Source organism: Fonsecaea pedrosoi, assembly GCF_000835455.1.
Source record: "Fonsecaea pedrosoi CBS 271.37 unplaced genomic scaffold supercont1.8, whole genome shotgun sequence".
NCBI classification, from domain to species: domain Eukaryota; kingdom Fungi; phylum Ascomycota; class Eurotiomycetes; order Chaetothyriales; family Herpotrichiellaceae; genus Fonsecaea; species Fonsecaea pedrosoi.
Window position 1 is genome coordinate 1,600,341 of NW_013550608.1, and position 23,415 is coordinate 1,623,755.

Below are 23,415 nucleotides of genomic sequence, written 5' to 3' on the forward strand. Positions count from 1 at the left end.
TCAACTCGAAGAGCTCTTCCTCCCTCCCTCTGACCAAGCTGTCCGTACATTCTCCTCGTTTCTGAACCGGTATGGACGTGACCCTGTACCGATCAAGTCAATAAAAACCCTCGCACATTATCGGCATATCTCCCTCTCAGTGCCCTCCCTCCGCACTGTACGTCCCCTCTACGCCACAGACGAACCTACGCTCCTTCGTCGATTCCTTCACGTCTGGACCGAGAATTGCATGAACGAGCTTCGAGGGTAGTGATTGAAGATGTCGCAACAATTCCCCCAGCAATATCCTCAGCAAGGCGTGCCTGGACAGGATGGCTTCGGTCAGCAGCCACCGCAACCACCTGCGGGTCAAAATTATGAAAACTACGAAACAAACAATCCACCAGGGGTGCAACCAGCGCCTGCTCCAGGTCCGGCTCATGCTGGCAGGAAGAAGCGCGCCTATGCGGGACAAGCCTACGAGTTCGGTGCCGGCGCGAATGCTGCCCTGGGAGGACAACAACCCGCAGGCGGCGCTGCATACTCTGGGTATTCCGTTCAACAAGATGCAGCAGGCTATCCGCAAGGAGGGTATCAGCAGAACCCTGCAGCAGTGCAACAGACTGCAGCTCCTCTATATCCTGGACAGGAGCCACCAGCTGCATTGGGAGGTTATCAACCTCCCGCGCCGGCCTACCCTGCCCCAGGCGGTGTGGCGGGCATGACACAACAGTTTGGCGAGATGGACATCTCTCAGAAACCATCGGTCGCCGCTGCACCACAGCAGGCACAACGTGCTCCGGTTTTGAACCAGCTTTACCCGACCGATCTCTCGAACCAGCCGTTCAATGTGGCGGAATTGGACTTTCCACCTCCGCCAGTCATTCTTCCCCCTAACGTATGGACTTGAATTGCTCCCTTATCCCTGTGTTAGAAGCTAAACATTTCATAGACCAGCGTTACACCCTCACCCTTTGCGAACTGTCCTCCAAAATTTGTCCGATCGACGCTGAACGCCGTTCCCACCACTCATTCCCTCCTCAAAAAGTCGAAACTTCCATTCGCCCTTGTCATTCAACCATATACATCCCTACACGATGTTGAAGATCCTATACCAGTAGTGCCAGATCAGGTCATCTCCCGTTGCAGAAGATGTCGGTCGTACATCAATCCGTTCGTCACTTTCCTGGACCACGGGCATCGATGGAGATGTAATATGTGCAACCTGACCAACGACGTGCCGCAAGCGTTTGATTGGGATGCAGCCGCCCAGAAAAGTCTCGACAGGTGGCAGAGACCAGATCTAAATCACGCAGTGGTTGAGTTCATTGCGCCACAGGAATACATGGTTCGGCCTCCACAACCACTTGTTTATCTATTCCTGCTCGACGTCAGTTATGCGGCAGTGTCGAGTGGACTTCTGGCAACAACGGCCAGGTGTATTCGAGAGAGCTTGGATCGGATACCGAATGCGGATCGACGCACGCGCCTGGGCTTTATCGCGGTCGACTCCAGTTTGCACTTCTTCAATATCCCTCGGGATGGAACTGAGAATGCCCAAACAAGCATGCTAGTTGTTAGCGACCTTGAAGAGGCATTCTTGCCCACTCCTGCTGATTTACTGGTGACTCTGACCGAATGCCGGGAAAATATCGAAAATTTCCTGGACAAGCTTCAAGAAATGTTCCAGAATACCCAGAATGGCGCATCCGCCATGGGATCTGCCCTTCGTGCTGGGCACAAGCTTATCGGACCAGTTGGTGGGAAAATGACTGTTGTTACTGCTTCACTTCCCAACATTGGCCATGGCAAACTCGAAATGCGCGAGGATAAGAAACTACTCGGCACGTCAAAGGAAAGCAGCCTGCTCCAGACGGGCAACAGCTTCTACAAGAGCTTTGCCGTCGAATGTTCGAAACAACAAATCTCAGTGGATATGTTCCTATTTTCCTCACAGTACCAGGACGTGGCGTCTTTGAGCAATTTACCAAGATATACCGGGGGCCAGACCTACTTCTATCCTGGCTGGAATGCCGCCAGAGAAGAAGATGCCATGAAGTTCGCCAAAGAGTTCTCCGACTACCTGTCGGCAGAGATCGGTCTGGAGGCTGTTCTACGTGTTCGTGCGACGACAGGATTGCGGATGAGCACCTTCTATGGCAATTTCTTCAACCGCAGCTCGGATCTGTGTGCATTCCCAGCATTCCCACGAGATCAAAGTTACGTTGTGGAAGTTGCAATCGACGAGACAATCACGAAGCCAGTTGTGTGTTTGCAGTCTGCCGTCCTTCACACCACGTGTAACGGTGAACGACGAATTCGAGTCTTGACGCTCGCTCTACCCACAACCCAGCAACTGGCGGATGTATACGCATCGGCTGATCAGCAAGCCATCACAGAGTATTTCAGCCACAAGGCCGTCGAACGTGTCCTCAACAGCGGGCTTGACAGCGCTCGGGACATGATTCAGAACAAACTGGTCGAGCTTCTGGCCACGTACAAGAAGGAGCTTGCAGGAGGCAGTATGGGTGGAGGTGGCCTTCAATTCCCTGCCAACCTTCGAGGTCTGCCTGTGCTTTTCCTTGCCTTGATCAAGAACTTAGGCCTCAGGAGATCGTCACAAATTCCCAGCGACATGCGGTCAGCAGCTCTATGTTTGCTCTCGACGCTACCTCTCCCGTTGCTGATTCAGTACATCTATCCGAAGATGTTTTCTCTGCACGATATGCCAGATGATGCAGGGACGGTGGATGAGAAGACCGGCGAAATCATCCTCCCACCGCCCATCAATCTCGTGTCAGAAAGGCTCGTGCCATATGGATTGTATCTGATCGATGACGGACAGACCCAATTCCTTTGGGTAGGACGGGATGCTGTTCAACAGCTCATGATTGACGTCTTTGGACTGGCAGACAAGAGTCAACTCAAAGTGGGCAAGCAACGACTACCCGAGCTGGACAACGATTTTAGTGAGCGAGTGAGGGCAGTCGTCTCCAAGAGCCGTGACCACCTATCCAAGGGGGTGGGCAGCATCGTGGTGCCTCATCTCTACGTGGTGAAAGAGGATGGCGAACCAGGATTGAGGCTTTGGGCCCAAACCATGCTTGTCGAGGATCGAGCAGATCAAGGAGTGAGCTTACAGCAGTGGATGGGGATGATGCGCGAAAAGGTACAGTCATGATCGAACGTTTCACTTATGGTGGGTGTGGATTGCTAATTCGATCGAATGCAGGTCATGCAATAAACACCACACCCTGAAGAAAGACACGAGGTCGGGCCTCTGATGAAAGCCGAGTAGGAAAGAGGATGCTTTCTGACTACTATGGAAGAGATACGAGGAGAGGTCAAATGATGCACGCCAGCCATACTTGTTGCACGCATGTACACAATAAACTTGGGCTAGATGAGAAGGGTCGTCCCGCTTTGACCTATCGGGTAGTCAGTGACCATGGTGATGGACGAGACCACAAGAGCCCTGGGGCTATTTCTAGCTTTGGAGCAGCTCATGGTCTGCGGCAACAAGCAAAGATGAAACGCTGATCCGACATGCTCAAACAAGGCAAATGGGTGGGTAGAGACTGTCACAGGAGGGCCGAGCCTATTCGGCCCACGGATGGATGGGGTTAAGCTGGCCGCTGAAGGGGTCGCTGAGGGCCACTTGGGATTAGTGCGCCCGCTCTATTCTGCCTTAGCTCCGCCTAGTGAGCCAATGCCGGCGCCTATTCATCCAAACGTCCTTCAATTCGACCGCGGCGTGAATGGGGATTCGGTCCTGAAGTGTGAATGCCAGCTGCTTCACCCTCCCCTCAATGTGATACTCACCTTTTGATCACCTTTGCGGCACCATCTCATTGCGGACATCTCTTGTTCTCATTCTTCTTTGTTCCTCGTTTCGTCAAATCCCCTCATTGTTGAGCCTTTGTTGCACTGTCCGATTGCAACGTGGTCGCTGCGCAAACCCCTAATCTACATAACCCCGCGCCCGTTAACAACCCTGAGCAACACTCTCAGGTAACCCACAGGTCTTTACCGCCCTGAAGATTGCAGATAAGGCTTGAACCTCGCAGGCGAGAAGCCAGACCAGGAAACAAATCTGTACGCCGCCTTCTTCGCTCTGTTTGTTGTCGCATACTGTAAGGAATGTGGAATCTGACTCTGCCGCAGCACACAGCACACTCCACAACCCTCTCCTCCGTGGCTGCGCCGTCCATCCATCCTGCTGGGGCATCTTTACTTGCCAGCATCGACATCTTACCACCTGGAGCGCGCTGAATTGCCTCGCCTCAAGTACGGAGTTCGCGTCCAGACGACCCAGCGTCCACTGTGAAACAGCGCAGACAAGCGGAGCCGACCTGAACTAGGGCCCGCGCCCAAGCGAACTACCCTCACTACCATCTCCGACCTACAAAGCCGCGACCTCACGCTCACCTTCCTCCGAATTGAAGCAATAAGGCGAGAGCTACCCGTGATCGAAAGCACAACCGTTGGTCTTACTTTGGATACCCCAGCCGGCTTCAGAGGCAGGGACACGTGCTCGATTGATTTACCAGGAGACCTACCAAGGACTTATTGTGACTTGTCGGAAACATGGGACAACCACAGCAACAAGCGGCGCCATCGGGAGGCTCCAGAAAGATCTCGTTCAACGTCTCTGACCAGTACGATATCCAAGATGTTATTGGGGAGGGGGCTTATGGCGTCGTCTGGTACGTGTGTAACATTGGATCTGTGGACGCTGCGACTGACTCGTCAAAGTTCTGCACTGCACAAGCCGTCAGGTCAGAAAGTGGCCATCAAAAAGATCACTCCATTTGATCACTCTATGTTCTGCCTGCGCACGTTACGAGAAATGAAGCTGCTGCGATACTTCAACCACGAGAACATCATTTCGATTCTTGACATTCAAAAGCCACGAAATTATGAGTCCTTCTCCGAGGTCTATCTCATTCAGGTTGGTCTCGGATTAACAGGAGAAGCGAGCAAGAGTATTGACACTCTTTTACAGGAACTCATGGAAACGGACATGCATCGCGTGATTAGAACCCAAGATCTCTCGGACGACCACTGCCAGTATTTCATCTATCAGACTCTGCGCGCTCTCAAAGCCATGCACTCTGCGAACGTCCTTCATCGAGACCTGAAACCATCTAATCTCTTGCTCAATGCTAATTGCGATCTCAAAGTCTGCGACTTCGGCCTCGCGAGATCTGCAGCTTCAACGGACGACAACTCAGGATTCATGACGGAATATGTTGCGACAAGATGGTATCGTGCTCCAGAAATCATGCTCACGTTCAAGGAATACACCAAAGCCATTGATGTATGGAGTGTTGGCTGTATACTTGCAGAGATGTTAAGTGGCAAGCCCTTGTTCCCTGGAAAAGACTGTATGAATTGCTCCTCTTGTGACGCTGGCCGTGCTAACTTCGTTCCAGATCATCATCAACTCACCCTAATATTGGATGTCCTTGGTACTCCGACGATGGAGGATTACTACGGCATCAAGTCCCGGCGTGCGCGAGAATACATCCGGTCATTGCCCTTCAAGAAGAAGATCCCCTTGAAAGCACTCTTCCCCAAGACTTCGGACCTGGCATTGGATTTGTTGGAGAGGCTGCTAGCGTTCAACCCAGTCAAGCGCATCACGGTTGAAGAAGCCCTCAAGCACCCGTACTTGGAGCCTTATCATGACCCTGACGATGAGCCCACTGCGGATCCTATTCCAGAAGAGTTCTTTGACTTTGATAGGAACAAGGACCAGCTCAGCAAGGAGGAATTGAAGGCGTTGATTTGGAATGAGATCATGCGATAGACTTGTCGAGGCCGAACTTGCTCTGTGCCACCCAATTGCGACAACGAAAGGATCAGCACTGCAGATTCATATTTTTCGGGCTGTGTGAAAGATGACTATCAGGCGATGAAAGGAAGAGGCCAATAGAGCCAAGGACCGAAGTGAGTATCTAGACATAATGTTATGCTAGGTCCTGGCTTCTCTGGAACGACAGGAAAATATGGCCAGAAAGGTCACAACAATCGTCAACATTGTGCTTGGATGAGAAAGCTGGAACATGAATTGCCCCGCCACGCATTGCATTCGCATGTTTGTTACGGTTGAACGGAGTTGCATGAATTGAAGTGGACGGATAGAGATCAGATCAATGCAGAATCCAGCCCCCTTGCTCCTTTCCACAAAATGTCTCCGTGCTCACATCTCATGCCCGACGCTGTCTGTTTGCGTTGAGACAAGGCCTCACCGTTTAGAGTGTAGAGACTGCTCTGTACAGCTACACACAGTCAGGGGACCTTTTTTTTTCTTTATGATAACTAGTAACAGGGCTCTGCTACAAGTAATAGTGCGGTAGATGACTGTCCTGCAGATGTCAAAATACTTGATTAAAGAGTACCTTGTTTGTGGTCGGTATTATCTCGTGGAGGGAACCAATTAAGGGGTCCCTGGCCAGCTAGGGCGCGATAATTCACAACCCAACGCGCCCCCAAACCGAGCCCACAACCCCAAATATTTTGAAGAAATATATTCTCCATCTCCCAAAATACTGCAAAATTTTACCAATTTTCTCTCCCTGAGAAAAACTTGTTAAAAGATTGTCAGTGTGGCCGAGTGGTCTAAGGCGTGTGACTTGAATTTAACCGAAACGTCCAACACTCCTCCAGGGGATAAGCACCCGTGGAGGGCGAACGTTTTCACAAAATTTCAATGGCTATCACATCTCTTCGGAGGCACAGGTTCGAACCCTGTCGCTGACGTCCAGTTCTCTTTTTGTTTTTTTCTTCCCCCCTCCTCAGGGAGGCAAGGGGGTTACAGGAGACTTGGGGGGGGGGGGATTTTCCTAAGTGCTTGCTTGCTCACTTAAACATGTAGGTAGGTACCTAGCCTTACTTTTTCGAAGGGGGTATCCGATAAATTGGTCTTGCGTGGTGTGGGTGTTTCAGAGAAGACGCTCCTGGATACTATGTACATTAAATACATACGGAACACTTGGTACGGGGACTACAAGGCTGCTGGACTGGAGAGGGATGGGCTTAGTCCATAACAGCATACACTCAAAACCCGTTAAAAGATGCGCGCCTTTTATCTCTGGGTTTGCGAGGACCTCCAACAACGACTCCATCTGGTCTAATGCGTCATATGGAACAAGAGGCATGAAGGATGGTGGGCTCAAGTGTGCCCTCAAGACATATTCCTATCTTTGAACCTTCACTTTCTAACTGTGTATGTACAATCTCTCAGGGATCGAGAAGGTCCAATGGTCTTCTCCAAGCTCTTCAACTACAAGCCCTCAACCAACCCACGCTGACATCTCCTCACCATCTACTGATCATCAATAACGTGCAGATACTTCTTCGCCTCCTTCTTCTCCCGGGCCGTTGCTGGAGGCAAATCATAGTAGGAGCTGCTCCGGTAGTCTTGCAGATATAGGTAGGTCAAGTCTCTCAACTCTGCCGGCTCGATTCCCAGATCTTTGAAGGTCTTTGCTCCCTTTTCAACGGTCTGATCCAGTGACTCTTGTTCCAGCTGATCCGCCGTCATGATTGGCCACCAAATGACCTTGTTGAGGTAGTAAAGGATGGGTTTGAGGATAGCTTTGGGCACGTCAATGTGGCGGCGCTCTTTAATAATTTCCCTGTCGACAATTTCGGCGATTTCGCGCATGCTATAATTTGTGGGGCCGTAGAGTTCAAAAGTCTCGCCCGCCGTGGTGTCATCGTAGCCAATCTTTTCCAAAGCCATTCCGACGTCGATAGCCTAACAATACAGAGTCAGAGGCGCGGGAGAATGGGCGGACACAAAGGTAGACTCACATGAACCGGGTTGAAACGTTCCTGCATGTTGTTCACGGTAATCAAGTTGGTAACGCCAGCAAGGCGATGTAGAAGGGTATCTTCAAAGCCGAAGCAGGGTGCCGGTCGAACAATCGTGGTCTCGGGGAAGAGCTGTCTTGCAACTTTCTCTCCCATGGCCTGTAAGACGTGTTAGTTACCACTAGTCTCGCCATCCTGGCAAAAGTCCTGACCTTTGTCCTGAAGAACTCGGAGGGCGAGTCAATGTCGGCATTGTACGAGGAGAGATGAATGAACCGGTCAACGTCGTATTTTGCAACGGCTTCAGCTATTCTTTCCACACCCTCGACATTGACATCCCACAGACTGAAGTTTTTGGTCGGGTAATTCTTGCCAATCAGGTTGAACACAATATCGGAGTGTCGCACACTCTCTTCGATCGACTGCGTGTTTCTCAGGTCGAATTCCATAAATGAAACTCTCCCCAGATCACCAGTGGGCTTCAAATGTCTCTTCCCCATGTCATCTCTGTAGGGCACGACAACTTGGCACCCTCTCTTTGCTAGTCGCTGGACGATGTATCTCCCGAGGAACCCATTTGCACCGAACACAGTAACTGTATAGCCCCCTAACGAGGATCTTCCTCCAGCTTGTTTTATGATTGGTTTCCCCGTCCTGGTGATGGCGATGTCTTGGTTGTACCCGCGTTGGAAGGATTTCGGTTTCAGTGACGACCGAGCTGCGCGCAGCGCGAGGGTGGTAGGTTGACAGGTGTGCATCTTGCAATGCAGCACCCGACGGAGGCCTTTGCAGGCAATCGTACGTCGGTGTGAGTTGGGGTCCGAGGAGGTGACGAGTTGTGACCTACGAGGAGCTCAATGCCTGTCGACCTCCAACAGCTCCGCTGCGTCAAGTGTCTGTTCGCTTGGCAGCTCAGGATGAGATACAGTGAGGATCCACCATGGAATCACGTGTCTTTCCGCCGAAAATGATGCTCAGTGCTATGCCAAGACTGTAATGACCAAAATCTTATCGCTCATTGGCCGACCTGTAAAGCCACACAAGGCCTCCTTAGAGGCAAGGCAGTCTGGATGTGCATGTTTGGACTCGGAAATTATTCCTGTGACAAAGTGATACACCTCATGTTAGACACGCAACACCAGGGATACTCTGCAATGGAGCATATTTCGCAAAGTCGAACTAAAACGACCTAGGTGGGGTCTGTCCAAGAACCATTTCGGGGTCAAGACCCGCTCGCAAACTCGAGTGGAAGTGGCTTAGCGTCGATTGTTGGGTACAGACAAGATGTGATCGTCCTCTTTTGCTTGCTGCCTTGAGGTTCTATGGTAATGAATTCTGCTTCTCATCCTCCTAGCCCGGTACGTAGCATTCAGTTCTCCATTCTCGTTCGCTCATCTCGGATTCCCCCAAAAAACAAAGTTCACGAGGCTGTCGTCGGCCGTCATGTATCCTTGTCAGGGTTGGGCTCCAGGAGAAGGAAAAGGGCATTCGCGAATACGGCCGATTACTGCTGCCTTCAAGTACCCAGACCTTCTATTTTGAGACCAACTTGCGAGAAACCGTGAATAATACATTTCTTGGGTGATGCTGTTTGTCTGTCTATATAAATCATGTCAATGCCACCGTACAACATGTTTCGTGGCTCAACATCATCACACGAGCTGAGGGACAAAGATTCCCTCCAAGCATCATTCGTCCTGGCGCACTATATCCTGCCTCCCTTTTTCCCTCGCCCATCACAGCTTGTTGATCGGGATCCTCATTCAAAATGTCAATGCCTCATGATGTGCACAAATCCTCAGGGCACAGTCGTGGCGCCAAACCAGGTCAACTCTGGCTCACGCTTGGGCGGCGCATATACCACCCACTCGGTTTCAAGAAGGGCTATAATTTTATACTCTTCGTCATACTCGTCGGGGCCCTCATGGGGTTCGTACTCGCTCGGTTCCAATACTTGAACATTGATGGCATCTTTTTGAAGGTATGCTCCTGCCTGGACCGAAGGAGGAGCCCACGGGGAGCTGATACTAACAGTGGGTGGTACGCAGAATACAATCCCAGGAGACGCTATTCACTATCAGTCGGGATACAAGCGCATTGGGATTATCCTCCATCTGGGCTGCATCCTTCCAGCAGGCTTCTTAGTCTGTTTCCAGTTCGTACCAGCGATCAGGCACAAATTGCTGCTCTTCCACAGACTGAATGGCTACACCATTATTCTCTTGTTGCTGACCGGCAACGCGGGCGCATTCATGGTCACTCCCATCGCTGGAGGAGGATCACCGTCCACTCAAGTCGGCATTGGCCTTCTGGGAACAATGACTACGGTCTCAGTGGTGCTGGCATACGTCAATATCAAACGTCTGCAGATCGACCAACACCGTGCATGGATGATCCGTACCTGGGTGTATGCGGGTAGCATCATCTCGGTGCGTCTGGTTCAGATGGCCGCGAACACGTTCATCGCGCAGCATCAACAGGGCCATTGGTATGATGTGCAGACCTGTGGGGACATATGGAAGCAATATACCCTGTATGGAGCCCCTGCCGGAGCGGGAAATCCAACACCATACCTATACCCCGAGTGCACGGCGCCGAACTCAAGCGTACCGGTGGTCATCAAGGCAAATGTGGACGGTGCAGGCCCCGAGTTTGCTACAGCTTCCTTCCACCTGACGTTTGGCATGTCTGTGTGGATATGTCTAGCTACCCATGCCATCGGTGTCGAGACATATCTGAAGCTGACACCCGCAGAGAGTGAGAGGTTACGGCTTGTCAGTCACGAGAGGCAGGTCGAGGCTGGATTCAAGCATCCTGGTCGTGCAGGCTTGACCGTCGACAGGTTTGGTGATGTTGTGTCACGGGATTCCACCGTTCAAGCCAAAGGCAGCCAGAGCTCGAACGAGTTAGAGGAAGATGTTGCGCAAGTGGGTGAGTGAGAAGGCCAGAGTTGTTAGGGTCTGAGCATCGCGCATCGGCTCTATTGCCCATGCTGAGAAGTCTCGACAATGCACGAGACTGGTAGTCTTTGAAGGAGATTTATGAGGACAGGGAAGTGTTTGCAGTGAGTGGTGCATGTATTGACGAGGACAGCTGTGTTGGATGCAGGGGTCAGAGGTGCATGGCGAACACGTTCATTCCATCGTTTTCACACCAACTTTCCTATATAGTTTCTCTAGCTCTCAATCGAAACATCGTATCTCAGTCGGCCACGACATGCCTCAGGTTGGAAAGTCCGCTCAACCTCATCATACAGGAGCCGGTCATCGTACGGGGAAGGATGCCGAGGGCATGACAAAGAGATGGGATCCGACCAACTCGTATTCGGAATTGAACCCATGAAATCAGGCCTCCAAGATTTTGAACTTGGCGAGTTCATGCACCGAGAACTACCGAGTAATTATCCTGACATTCTGACTGGACTGGGACTGGAATCAGCCTCGTGCTAGATCCCCAAGCACGGAGTTTCTTTACCGACAAGTTCCTTGGCCTCGTCTACCTCAGTCTGCCAGTGCTCGCCAACGACCACCATGCCATGCCTCGTGACGAGAGCCTCACATGGCCAGCCTCGGACCCTTTTGGTTCCAGAAACCCTGTACAGACGACTCCAAGGTGAAGACATTACTCCTGAAGCCACCGAGTATCTCCCTCGAAGATGGTCTACGCAGGCCCATCCCGTGGCTGCAGCACCTGCAAACGACGCCGCGTCAAATGTGACCTGGGTCGGCCTCTTTGCAAAAACTGCTTGAAGAGGAGGGTGCCCTGTCCCGGTGTACCAGATCCACCTGGCATACAATTTCGAGACGAAACCGCGGCGGTGATACAGTTATTCCAGGCAGCCAACGACAGAGAACATGCTGCTAATGGCGATGACGACTATGAATACCCCAATGCCGTTGTCCCCAGTCTCGGGGAGGACGAGAACTTTGTCTCATTGTGCTTCTTCTCCCACAACTACATGATGGGTGGGCACGGCGTGCAGTCTTCGCGGGGGTTGTTCGAGCATTTGATACCGTATTATCAGCCGACGGATCTGGATTCTCTGATATCGGTCGCCACCGCTGCTCTTACGGCCACCATGCTCTCCATGTGGCGTGGCCTTGGGCCGGATTCGACGCTGTCAAGAAGGTACTATGGCCGGGCCATCGACCTCCTGAAGGAAGCCCTGAAGACTCCAGAAGGATGCGAGTCCGATACGACGTTGATCGCCATCATTGCGCTGCAGTTCCGAGAAGCGCTGATTGCGCATCGCAAGATGGTCAAAGTCGACGGGAGCCACCAAAGAGGCGCATATGCCGTGGTCAGTTACAGAAAGAGCAGAGGCTTCCGCGACATGGCCTCCAAGCGGCTGTTGCAAGAGGTGCGCAACACTATGGTGTCAGAGGCAATTCGGACTCGCCAACCAGTGCATATCGACCCGGCTGTGTGGGAAGACGACGGCCCCATGCCCTACAACCCGGCAAGTGATCTCGACAAGATCGCGATCGACCTCGCGAACCTCCAGGCTCTGTTTGAGCAATACAAAGCTACGTTGCAGGCCGCATTGGCGAAGGGGCAGAAAGTACTGACTGCAAAGGACCTCAGCATCATTGCGTCATTCAGGAGGACGGCGAATGCCATTGACCAGCGACTACAGATCTGGGCCGACAGCCAACACTCGTTCTACTCGCCCTTCCGGCTGGCAGCTGATGAGATCCCGGACTCCGTGCGAGAGGCAGGCCTGTACGGCGACTTCTGCAACGTCTATCCGTCCGTCCAGCTCGCGGGCGTCTGGCACGCTTACAACAGCTACCGGCTGATCCTCCTGAAGATGACGCTCTGCGCGGACGAAACGGTCCGTAACATGCCGAGGGAGAACGACGTGTTGCTGTCGGAATCAGACAGATGGAGGGCCTCCGCCGAGGAGCGGCTTCAGCACTGCGTCGACGAGATCTGCGCCGCCGTCCCGTTCCATCTCGGGAACCGCATCGACGCCGGTTCCATCCACGAGTTTTCGAACACCACCCGCATGGAGTATCCCTGGCCGACGCCGGACAAAGACCCTTACTCGGTTCCGTCTAGCCCAGCTCTGAGGGAATACGCGCGAGACCACAACATCGTGCCCCTGACGGCCGACGAGCGGAAGCGCCAGAACCTCTGCATGGGGGGCTACAACATCCTCGGACCCATGGCTTTTGTTCTGAGCCTCGCTGGGGAGCCTCTTGACTTGACCGGTGTGCAAAGAGATCCGCGCAAGATTGGATCGTTGCTTCGCCCGGATCAGATCCCGTGGCTTGCTGGGCAGATGGGTCGGGCTTTGAGACTTCATCGCGCGAGACCACCACCACCACCACCACCACAAAAGCAAGTAGGTCGGGGCGATGGTCGACGTGAAAGCAGCAGCAGCAGCAGCAGCAGGAGCAGCAAGAGTAGCACCCCTCTGTCGATTAGAAGGAAGCCTGCCGCTGTAGAGAAGGATCAGCTCGGCGATGTGGTGAAGGATGTCGTCCGGGTGCGAAAATCCATGAAGTATTCCTTTGGTGTTTGATCCGCAGTATGCAGCACTTATGGTAGTACTTAATAACATAAGGTATGGTATGTACACAGTACTACTACCTAGTATGTGGGCACTGTGCTCCCCGTCTACCGTTTACTGTGCTAGAGGAGGTTGCATCTCGTACGATGTCCTAAAGTAAGGAGAACTACTTAGTAGGACCGAACCACTAGGACTATATAAAATTGTCCCCTCGTCACTTTCCTTTGGAACCTATTGTTCTCGAGGACGTCTCCACCAGCCCAACTACATCGACCACCTGTCCAGCCCTCGTCTCCTCGTCGCCACATCCTTCACCACCACTACCACCCCCTACTCCTCTCGGCCTCCCACTATCAGTACTGGTAGCACTAGTAGTAGCTTGCCGCCTACAAACCGTCCGCACACCCCACAGGCAGCAGCTCGCGCAGATGTAGCTGACCCCGCAGAATATCTGGGTGTAGAGGTACGGACGCGGGTGGTCTGGGCGGCGGAGGTAGAGGGCGATGACTTCGGAGACTTTTTCGGACAGGAAGAGGAGAAAAGGAGGAGATAGTCAGCACGACTGCAGGCAGGTTTGTTCTGGGATCAATAGACAGACAGACTACTAAGTAGACAGACAGATAGAGTAGCCCCGGGTCGGGGAGAAGAAAAGAACCGGGTGAAGGGATAAGGATGAGAAGAGGGAACACATACATGTAGTTGGCAGGACGGTGGAAAGCCAGGAGAGCGAGAGCAGCGAGGGGAGCTGTTTTAGACCAGCGACTTCGACGCAGAGGGGACCGATTGTCTAGAGAGGTACTACTGGTAGTAGCAGCGAGACAATGAGGGGTACATTAGTTGGGAACGTACCATCCAGAAAACCCCCAGGATTGCACCGCTCAGGATCCCAAAAAACACCGTGACCCCGAACGACGTGGCAGGGATCCAGATCACCAGGCAGGCGAGGCCGCAGATGAGGGTGAGGCTCGTGGCGACCCCGAACCGGCCAAAACGGTCACTCGCGACACCAATGCAGGGTCGTCCCAATGCGGTTCCCATGTTGAGAAATGCAGTCACCTGCGTCGCCTGCTGGCGGGACAGGCCGATGGAGAGCGAAAAGTCCGAGAGCGAGTAAAGCAGGGCGATGTAGCCCAACATGCTGAGGAAGGCCCAGGAGAGGAGCAACAACACGTCGATGCGCGAGACCAGGTCCAGGTCGAACGGGTGCTGTTTGGGGCGAATGACGCTGTTGCGGTCGCGGATGAAGACCGCAGCGACCAGGTTGGCCAGCAGCGCGATGATGCCGGTGATTCTCAGCGCCCATCCGATTCCCAGGTGTTCAATCATGGCGCCGATCGCGAAAGAGAACATCAGACCTCCAATGCCAGACCCGGCCGCACTGATCCCGTTCGCAAGACTCCGCCGTCTGGCAAACCATTGGGAGAGGACTGCGATGCTGGGCACATAGACGAAGCCGACACCCAGGCCGACCAGAGCGCCTTGAGAGAGGTAGAGATGCCAGATCTGTGTTGCGAAAGACGCCGCAATAAAACCCCCTCCGAACATGACCCCGCCCGCCAGCATGGGGAGTTTGATGCCGAATGAGCGAGCGAGGCGTGTGATTAGGGGAGCTGCAAGCATGGCAATGCCAAAGTTGAAGCTGCCGATGAAGGCATAGTCGAGAGGGCGAGACTCGGGAAAGGCGTCGACGGTCAGATAATACGACAGAAAGACGCCATAAGACTGTTCGGTTCATGTTAGCCACTGTAGATTCGCCCAGACTACGACGATGGTTACTTGGTATTTAGGTGAGAGAGAGGATGACGACTTACCGCTACAGCGCCCCAGGTGAAACAATTGATTGAAAAACAGCAAGCCAGACAAACCCAGCCATAGCCGCCGTCAGGGGGAGGTGCCAGTTCAACAGTAGCATAGTCCGGAGTCGCGGCTGCCTCTCTTGTTTGAGGGGTGGTGTCAGTCTCAGACTCTGTTGGCTTGGACATTCAGAGGATTGCAGCGCTGGATTGTGGTCGGCCACATTTATTTCCACCAGCTGGAATTCCGTATGATCAGGAAAGCGGGATTACAAATATAGATTTGCACTGAACAAGTACGAGAGACTGGGGGATGAGTTTTCAAGAGGCTCAAATTCCCACTTCCACACGTCCGTGCTAATCACTATTGGGGAGTGAGCGTCCTTAAAAAGTAATACTTTATATACTCCCCATTTTGGACACCAATACGGACATCGTCGCTTCTTCCCCACGCTTTGAACATCCAAAATGGAATCAGCCTATCACATCTGCACGGTGACACACTCAAAGAAACACCAGTAACTAGCAAGATTTTGATAGCATTAGATTCCGAGGAGTAAGAGAATACGACGTACTATCTTGAGTGAATACTAGTATAGTACTAAGTAGAAAATTCCCCGCCCCTAGTTGTTTGATGGCTGCATACATACTAGTATGCAGCTCTAATGCGTCGATGTGTATCAGACGCAGTACCAAAGCCGTATCAGACAATTAGAGAGGTGGGCAAGACAGTACATAGTGCTCTTTCGATTGCCTCATCCGGACATGAGCCCATAAGCTTGAGGAGACTAAGACAACGTCTGTTTTATGACATTGCTATAAGCCACAATCATATGTGAACGATTAACCCCGATGCCACCATTCACTTGCTACTAGTAGATGAGCTATGAGCCAGTACTAGTACCGATAGCCATCCCGACCGCTCGATTTGATACTCTCACATCGAGTCGAGCCAGATTGCGCTAGATCAGTCCGAGTCACCTCTGTCTTGTTTCTAGACTAATTCGAAACCAATCCATACCGGAAACAAAGTAGATCCTATCTGGGCTAGAATCCGTGTAGCAATCAATGTTGGACACTTTGAATACCTGAGCATCAGATGTGTCACTGCCCGGCTTAAAGCTGTTACTTTTTCCTGTTCACAAAATCGAGATGTCAGGAGAAAGAGAAGAGCATGACACTAGTAGCATTGCTCAGCATCTCAAGAGAAGAACTTTACTTGACTGGTAACAAAGTATTACTACTGCAAGTACTAACAGAACGGGGGCAGATGAGACTTGTGAGCACTCGCAAAGCGCGTCACTAAATTCGACAAAAGCGGACTAGCTGCATTCATGTTCCCTGACCGCACCACAACTGTCCAGGCGACTTTCCTATTTAGGATGCGATTCCATTTCCCATTCCAGCTGGTACTTACTGAGTACTTATTGAAAACCTACATTGCACTTTGTCGTGTTGAGTGCGGGCTTCTTCTGATTCTGGACTACTTAGTATAGTAGATAAGTACCAAGTACTAAGTAGTACTAGTACTTACTATGTACCCCGTATGTAAAACTTTCTCATTCTTTTCGTATGTGGTATTCCCAAAGTGGTTCAGCACAGGCTGAGCGGGCATGATATCGGTCAATTCAGATCAAGCTGCCCTGGCCCGGGCCAGGCCGATCAACGGTTTAAGCACCAAAGTCCGCTGTGGCCAAGTCTCTGCCTAGTCGGAACCACTTTCCCTCCGTCCTCATCTGATTCAACAATTTATTTGGGATAAATTTGACAGATCAAAGGGGAAAATAAGAAACCTTGGATGGTTCCAAACAGGACTACTAACACTAGTAGTAGTACGTACTGGACCGTGGACTGACTGACTGCCGATCTACACTCATAGCATGAGAGCACCCTGATCGGCCACCTGGAAGAACAATAAAGGCGACATCATTGTCAAAAGGAGCCACCAAGTACCGGGCACAGCTACTACGGGGCTCGCTGCACTCTCTCCTGTTTCTGTCTCAACGGGTCCGTTACTGCTTGTGCTACCACCGGCGTCAGTGGTAGTAGTTGCTGTAGCAGTCGGCGTTGTAGAGATCGTTTGGCCTGGAGAGGCAGTACTCGAACCATCTTCGGTGGACGTTTTGACATCGCCTACTCTCGCACAAGGCGTGTTCAAATTCTTCCCTGGTGAAGACAGTGTTTCGTAGTAATAAGCCGAGGAGGCCGTCTTGTAGTACTCTAGACAGCCGTCCCAGTAGCCGTCGAAGACGGATGGAGCAAAGACTGAACTCGTATAACACAGACAACTGGCTTGAATTGAAAATGGCGGTGGTGAGGAGTTGATGTTGTCGCTGGAGCAGGAGGCTTCCATACTGTACCAAGACGAGCAGGAAATGAGATTGGAGTCGATGGCTGTGTTGGTGCGAACATCACCGACGGATGCACAGGGACTGCCTGTCTGGCCACTCCCAGCGAGTGATGTGTACAGTGGTGGAGAGGCTGTCGACAGATAGGCGAGACATGTTTCGATGGCTGCATCATAGATTGAAGGCTGATATACCGATCCCGAGTAACAGAGGCAGGAAGCGGCAACGCTGAAGCCTTGATCAAATAGGTTGCTGGTACTGGCAGAGCATGCTGCTGCAATGCTGTTCACCAGTTGGCAAGATGCCAGATCCCCATCTTGTCGGACGAGAAGAGAAGGAGGAAGCTTGGGAGCCTGAGTGATGGCAATGGCTGAACCGAGCATCAGCAACAGCGTAAAGGCTACTGACATGCTGAGCTGGGGGTGATGAAAGTCACGCTGATGGGCGACGATGCATGCTAGTAATACCAGTAACAACGATAGGCTGGTCAACGAGATGGCAACGTGCTACCACATTATCATCCAGATCTTCTCACCATGAGGGCGAAGGGCGAGATATCTACTACTACTAGTAACTAAGTTGTATGCAGCCACTGTACGCGGCGGGCAGGTGCAGTCTCTTCGTATCCAGCCCAACAAATAGACAAACAGGGGAACCGATTGAGACATACTGGTTTGTGCGACTATTTGAAAGTGGCTGGGCCGTTTTGCATCGAGAACGGTCGAGAACAGGGCCCTTTCATCAACCCCTCGGCCTCATAGGTCCCCATGTTGGCGAATACGAGACAGCAAACTTCCACCACGCACATGCTGGCAGCAAAACGGGCCAGTGACACTTCTCAACCTTGTATTTTCCACAACTAGTCCTACCCCTTGGTCTTTTTGTGCCGTGTCTTTGTTCGGTTCAGCCTGACAAGCTGGAAGACCTCTTAGACCACCATGTCACGTACAAAGTTTCCATCCTTCTAGTTGATGTTCGATCTTTACAACCATGCATGCTCTCTCACCTGCCTCTTTAGCAGAGCAGAGACGGGCATATGGCACTATCTGAGCGACCCAGGTCTCACGACTCAGGTCGGGATCCATCGTTGCAGGATAACGCGCAGGCTCATCTCCCTCCAATACTATCCACGGCGACAGACCAGACTCCGCCGTCTGCAAAGGCCGGCGAAGCCCAAGTTCCACACGTCGACAAAAAAGATGGCAACGGACATACAGTGATAGAAACAGCCTCGAGTTCAGGAAGTCACAATGCAAAAGCAACCCCATCGGACGCTGCTCCTAGCGTTGTCCCAACAGCGACCAAGAGGAAGGAAATTGCACTTGCATGGATTCCGGCATGTCTCACTGTCATAATGCTCATGCTGACAGCGTTGTACGCCCTTAGACCCGGTCTATGGAAGAGCGACTTCATCAACTCGTCTCCGAGCAATGCCATTTTCGTTCTCCGAGCCTTGTCTGAGGTGACGGGCTTCCTCCTTGCCATTACCGTGGCCTCTGCATTTGAACTGCTGCAATGGCTTTTGACCGTGCGCGAAGACGGCATCCCGCTGGCTGAGTTCTTGTGCCTTCAACCGGGAACTGGAATATTGGGACTGATACAAATCACTGCTGGGGCAAACTTCGGAGCTGGGACAAGGCTCTGGGGAGCCCTCAGGCTGCTTGCTGTGGCCTTGTTACCGATATTGGGAGTCTTGATCATGAGTGAATCATCCCCTCTTAATTTTTTGGAGTCGAATATCACTGACGCTCTACAGGCGAAGTGGGAACAGTCCTCAGATTCGACAAGGTGGGCCAGACAGTCGCGCCCCTGGGATTCGGGCTTGGGTCCTTGAACACGAGCGTCGCCGTCACGTTATCCCCCTTTACCGATATACTCCTCGGAGCCTCTTTCAGCCAGTTTCTGGACGATCCCACACACGCGGTAGACATCTCAGATGTTGATCGCAGAAGAGCCTGTTCCCCTTCGGTTACTGTGCGTGGTGAAAAAACGTGTGAGCGAGCTATCTACCTCGCAGCAGGACAGGAGGAGATAGCTGCACAGATAACAACAGATGCTCATCCCCGAGCCGACTCCTGGCTCGTCGAGGACCACCAAGGCTATGTTCTTCGCTTCACGGAGGGAGACCAAAAGTGGGTGTTTGAAACTGGCACAGAATGTCGGACGTATTACACCGAGGCCGTGGGATCTACACTGGGGGCTTTCAGGCTTTGTGCAAAAAACGTCGCCCCGAGTCAAATAGAGGCCAGTAAGTGAAGCTAGGTTCTGTTGTGCTTGCAATTTGATATGGTCACTGTCTGACATTTCTGTAGGAATATCAAGCTGCAGCTATGCAGACACCCTCACTGGGAGCTGTGGCAAGGAGTCGACATGGAATTCCACCCCGGCTTGGACCACGAGGCTTTCCTCAACTTTCCGCCAGGCCAAGATTGCATATTCGAGACTCAATGGCACTATCATCTCCCACGATTTCAGCACACTGCCAGAGACAGTGGCACCACTCCGGTCGGCGGATCTATTAGAAGCATGGGACAATTTCTTGGGCCTCGCGAGTTCCACAGATCTTACCACGTCCACCACTCTGGAAATACTGGGGCTGGGAGCCGGTAAATTCATGTTCCCAGCTATGATCGCCTCGATGCTGAACTCGATTACCGAACTCTCTCCACATAGCCCGGCCCTTCAGACCAGGGCGGTCAATGCGCTACAGGCACTGCTGGCAATACCCGTCTACTTTTGCCAGACAGGCTACATTGAACGGCAGGCGGTCTCGGAGCTACCGAGCAATATCCTATTGACCAACTACGACAACATCAATCTTCCCCCCGGACTCAAACGCAACAGCCCTGTTTACTTCACCGTCAGCAGAAATCAGATTGTCGTGGGACTGGCGTCTGTTATCGCCTACGTGATCCTGAGCGGGTTTGTATTGATATTGTGCTTTTTGGCACTGGGAGGGGGAGTTTTCACCAAGAGATTCAGCCATGTCCCCGACACCACTTCATTCCCACTGCTGGACTTTTGCCGCCATTGCGTTGTAACGACCAAGAATGGGGTGCCCACGACAAAGGGGACGCTCCAGAGCACCGAAAGATACGACGACATCCCCATAAGGGAGATGGATGTGAAAATGGCCAAAAAAGCTGCATATTCTTCGGCCTACGAGAAACCACCCGCATAGCACTCATGGTACCTCCCGAGTCTCGTGCTGATCAGGGTAACTGGGGAAGGGTGTCCTCCTCCTATCTTGTTGAGCCTTCCTGTGCCCACATTCGAGTAGGTTCGCGCCGTACGGAACCACAGTTGACGTTGTCCCGCAGAGGTGTGGTAGCGGTTCTATTCAGCAAAGTCTGCAGTTAATTGATATATGAGCCAGCGTCTTCAGCTTCAGACATCAAGTTTCAATTTGGTCTTGTTCCTGCAACTTCAACCCCTGCTATACCAGCACCACTAGGTAAGGATTCCGAGCTTGCTCGCTCTCTCCACGTGGAGGTACTTCAAGTTCGATACATCTTCCGACAACCGGTTATTGTAAAGTCCTGCCTCGGATCCGGGGCTGTGGACCTTTTACCCAAGTTCTGGTCGTGTCTGGCAAGGATCGTACCATGACACGCGCAGTGGATCATTGTGCGGCTCGCACAGCATTCAATGAGTCGGGTAAATGGAGGCATCGTCTTGGCCCTTTGATCAGATTCGTCCGAGTCGCTCCAAGAAACCCACAAGTGTCTATACTTTTGCTGCAGACCCGCAAGCATGCCACTCACGCGATAGCTCTTCCAACTCTGCTCGTTGAATGTTTCTCCTAACTCCTGCACTGCTACTCGTCGCCGGAGAAGGGGGGGCCCCGGATCTGAGTGAGGGGACAGCCTCTCGCCTAGCCCGGCCAAGGTTCAGCCAAACGCTCCAATCCGCGGGCGTTGATTTCCATCCACGGCCAATCACCAACATTAAGATTTGACAGACGGACGAGATGGAAACATGGAGTCAGTGTGTCTGGGGCATGTTGCCACTGGTGCATTATCCGAAGGGATATTGGAAGAGGGAGGCAGAAACAATACAAAAAGAAGTCACAAGGAGCCTCTCTCGGATGAGAACTACTATCCAGCACTTCTGGTTCCTGTTTCTTCTCCTCTACAGGACTTGACATGCCACCTGAAAATATGTCTTCAATTGCTCTCACCAGTCTCATTTCTTCTACCAAGCATGTTGTTGCTACCTACCCTGTTCTCTTGGTCGTGGGCCTGCTGGTTGTCTCGTTGCTCTACAACAGATTCAGACCAGGACTCAGAAGCATTCCCGGCCCTCCAGTCGCGGCCTACACCAAGCTGTGGAGGCTGTATGACGTCTACAAAGGACAAGCTCATATGACGGCCATCGACCTCCACAGGAAGTACGGCCCCGTGGTTCGCATCGGACCCAACCATGTGTCCATCTCCGACCCTTCGCTGATACCCGTCATCTACGGGATCAAGGAGAACTTCACAAAGTCCGCCTTTTATCCGATCCAGTGTGTCTCGTGGAAGAAAAAGCCCGAGATGAACCTCTTCTCGACCCGCGACCCAGAATACCATCGCATTGAGAAGCGCAAGATCGGAGCCGCGTATAGCATGCCGAACCTGTTGCAGTCAGAGGCAGCCATCGATTCCTGCGTCACTCTGTTCATGGATCGCCTCGATGAATTTGCGTCCAAGAGAGAACCGGTGGACCTCGGTGCCTGGCTCCAATACTTTGCCTTTGATGTCGTTGGAGAGGTCACGTTCGCGAGCAAGCTCGGGTTCCTCGAGCAGGGTACAGATGTCGATGTGAGTGTCGCCAGATCAACATCGGGACGACCGGCCTCTTTACTGACCGTCAAACGCAGGGTATGATGAAAGCGATTGAAGGCATGCTCACGTACGCAGCACTCTGTGGCCAGGTGCCTGAACTGCACCACGCCCTCCTGGGCAACCCGCTGTTCACCCTGCTCATGCCCGCCATGGAGACGTGGAACCAAGTGCTCGTCTTCACTCTCAAGGCGATCAACGGACGGGCCAGCATCAAACGAGACGGCGAGTTGATCAACGCCGACGTCGAGGGCCGTGACATGCTGAGTCGCTGGGCATATGTCAAGTCGTCGGACCCCCTGAAGATGAGCACGCGGGACATCGTGGTCCACCTCTCGACCAACGTCTTTGCCGGCAGCGACACGACCGCCATCGCCCTCCGCGCCATTGTGTATTTCCTCTGCCGCCACCCCGAGTGCATGGCCCGCCTGGTCGATGAGATCGACAGCGCGGATAAACAGGGCCGACTCAGCCACCCCATAACCTTCAAGGAAGCCACCACGGTGCTGCCCTACCTCGGCGCCGTCGTCAAGGAATCCATGCGTCTCCACCCCTCGGTCGGCCTGCTCATGGAGCGCCACGTCCCGGCCGAAGGCCTCACCGTCCACGGCCACCACATCCCCGCGGGCACGATCGTCGGCATCAACCCGTGGGTCACGAACCGGTCAGCCGTCTTCGGTCGCGACCCCGACGCCTTCAACCCGGACCGGTGGCTGACCGCGCCCGAGGCCCAGGTCAAGGAAATGGACAACATCTGGGAACTGAACTTTGGCGCCGGCAGCCGCAAGTGCATCGGCCGCAACATCTCGTGGATGGAGATCCACAAGGTCGTCCCCGAGCTGCTCAGGCAGTTTGACGTCGAGCTGACGTACCCCGAGAGGGAGTGGCAGACGTGTAATCACTGGTTCGTCCAGCAGGACGGGGTCATCTGTACCTTGAAGAAGAGGTGAGTGAAGCCAGAGGAGGAGGATGATTTAGATAGGGGTATCGAAATGAGAAGTGAGGAGTGAAGAGTGAGAGGTGCTAGCAGGGATCCTTGGGTTTCGTACTCGAAATGATATTCTACTCCTCTTGACACACCCTGATGCCCTGACGCCGTGGATTGGGTCGAGTTTGAGTTGAAACGAGGCCAACTA

The 23,415-nt window shown here is 52.7% G+C and overlaps 9 protein-coding genes and 1 non-coding gene across 10 annotated transcripts; 7 read left to right on the forward strand and 3 right to left on the reverse strand.

Moving 5' to 3' along the window:
* Positions 1–259: 259 nt before the first annotated feature.
* Positions 260–3,160, forward strand: Z517_11885 (protein transporter SEC24; the record flags this gene model as incomplete). The annotated part of the gene is made up of 2 exons (XM_013423468.1): positions 260–877; positions 932–3,160. The coding sequence occupies 2 exons, from the start codon at positions 260–262 to the stop codon at positions 3,158–3,160; spliced, it is 2,847 nt and encodes a 948-aa protein (XP_013278922.1).
* Positions 3,161–4,566: 1,406 nt separating this feature from the next.
* Z517_11886 (mitogen-activated protein kinase) lies at positions 4,567–5,791 on the forward strand (the record flags this gene model as incomplete). Its single annotated transcript, XM_013423469.1, has 4 exons — positions 4,567–4,685; positions 4,735–4,930; positions 4,985–5,366; positions 5,415–5,791. The coding sequence occupies 4 exons, from the start codon at positions 4,567–4,569 to the stop codon at positions 5,789–5,791; spliced, it is 1,074 nt and encodes a 357-aa protein (XP_013278923.1).
* Positions 5,792–6,584: 793 nt separating this feature from the next.
* On the forward strand, positions 6,585–6,744 carry Z517_11887. Its single transcript has one exon. It is a non-coding gene; the product is annotated as a tRNA-Ser (tRNA).
* A 565-nt stretch (positions 6,745–7,309) lies between these two features.
* On the reverse strand, positions 7,310–8,558 carry Z517_11888 (uncharacterized protein; the record flags this gene model as incomplete). The annotated part of the gene is made up of 3 exons (XM_013423470.1): positions 7,310–7,744; positions 7,801–7,959; positions 8,013–8,558. 3 exons carry the CDS (start codon positions 8,556–8,558, stop codon positions 7,310–7,312), a joined length of 1,140 nt encoding a protein of 379 aa, XP_013278924.1.
* Positions 8,559–9,568: 1,010 nt separating this feature from the next.
* Positions 9,569–10,739, forward strand: Z517_11889 (uncharacterized protein; the record flags this gene model as incomplete). Its single annotated transcript, XM_013423471.1, has 2 exons — positions 9,569–9,781; positions 9,849–10,739. The coding sequence occupies 2 exons, from the start codon at positions 9,569–9,571 to the stop codon at positions 10,737–10,739; spliced, it is 1,104 nt and encodes a 367-aa protein (XP_013278925.1).
* Positions 10,740–11,455: 716 nt separating this feature from the next.
* Z517_11890 (uncharacterized protein) lies at positions 11,456–13,327 on the forward strand (the record flags this gene model as incomplete). The annotated part of the gene is made up of 1 exon (XM_013423472.1): positions 11,456–13,327. The coding sequence occupies one exon, from the start codon at positions 11,456–11,458 to the stop codon at positions 13,325–13,327; it is 1,872 nt and encodes a 623-aa protein (XP_013278926.1).
* A 738-nt stretch (positions 13,328–14,065) lies between these two features.
* On the reverse strand, positions 14,066–15,297 carry Z517_11891 (uncharacterized protein; the record flags this gene model as incomplete). The annotated part of the gene is made up of 3 exons (XM_013423473.1): positions 14,066–14,113; positions 14,165–15,037; positions 15,127–15,297. The coding sequence occupies 3 exons, from the start codon at positions 15,295–15,297 to the stop codon at positions 14,066–14,068; spliced, it is 1,092 nt and encodes a 363-aa protein (XP_013278927.1).
* Positions 15,298–16,981: 1,684 nt separating this feature from the next.
* Z517_11892 (uncharacterized protein) lies at positions 16,982–17,866 on the reverse strand (the record flags this gene model as incomplete). Its single annotated transcript, XM_013423474.1, has 1 exon — positions 16,982–17,866. The coding sequence occupies one exon, from the start codon at positions 17,864–17,866 to the stop codon at positions 16,982–16,984; it is 885 nt and encodes a 294-aa protein (XP_013278928.1).
* A 626-nt stretch (positions 17,867–18,492) lies between these two features.
* On the forward strand, positions 18,493–20,637 carry Z517_11893 (uncharacterized protein; the record flags this gene model as incomplete). Its single annotated transcript, XM_013423475.1, has 3 exons — positions 18,493–19,159; positions 19,213–19,704; positions 19,769–20,637. 3 exons carry the CDS (start codon positions 18,493–18,495, stop codon positions 20,635–20,637), a joined length of 2,028 nt encoding a protein of 675 aa, XP_013278929.1.
* Positions 20,638–21,616: 979 nt separating this feature from the next.
* Z517_11894 (uncharacterized protein) lies at positions 21,617–23,229 on the forward strand (the record flags this gene model as incomplete). Its single annotated transcript, XM_013423476.1, has 2 exons — positions 21,617–22,258; positions 22,318–23,229. The coding sequence occupies 2 exons, from the start codon at positions 21,617–21,619 to the stop codon at positions 23,227–23,229; spliced, it is 1,554 nt and encodes a 517-aa protein (XP_013278930.1).
* Between the last annotated feature and the right edge of the window lie 186 nt (positions 23,230–23,415).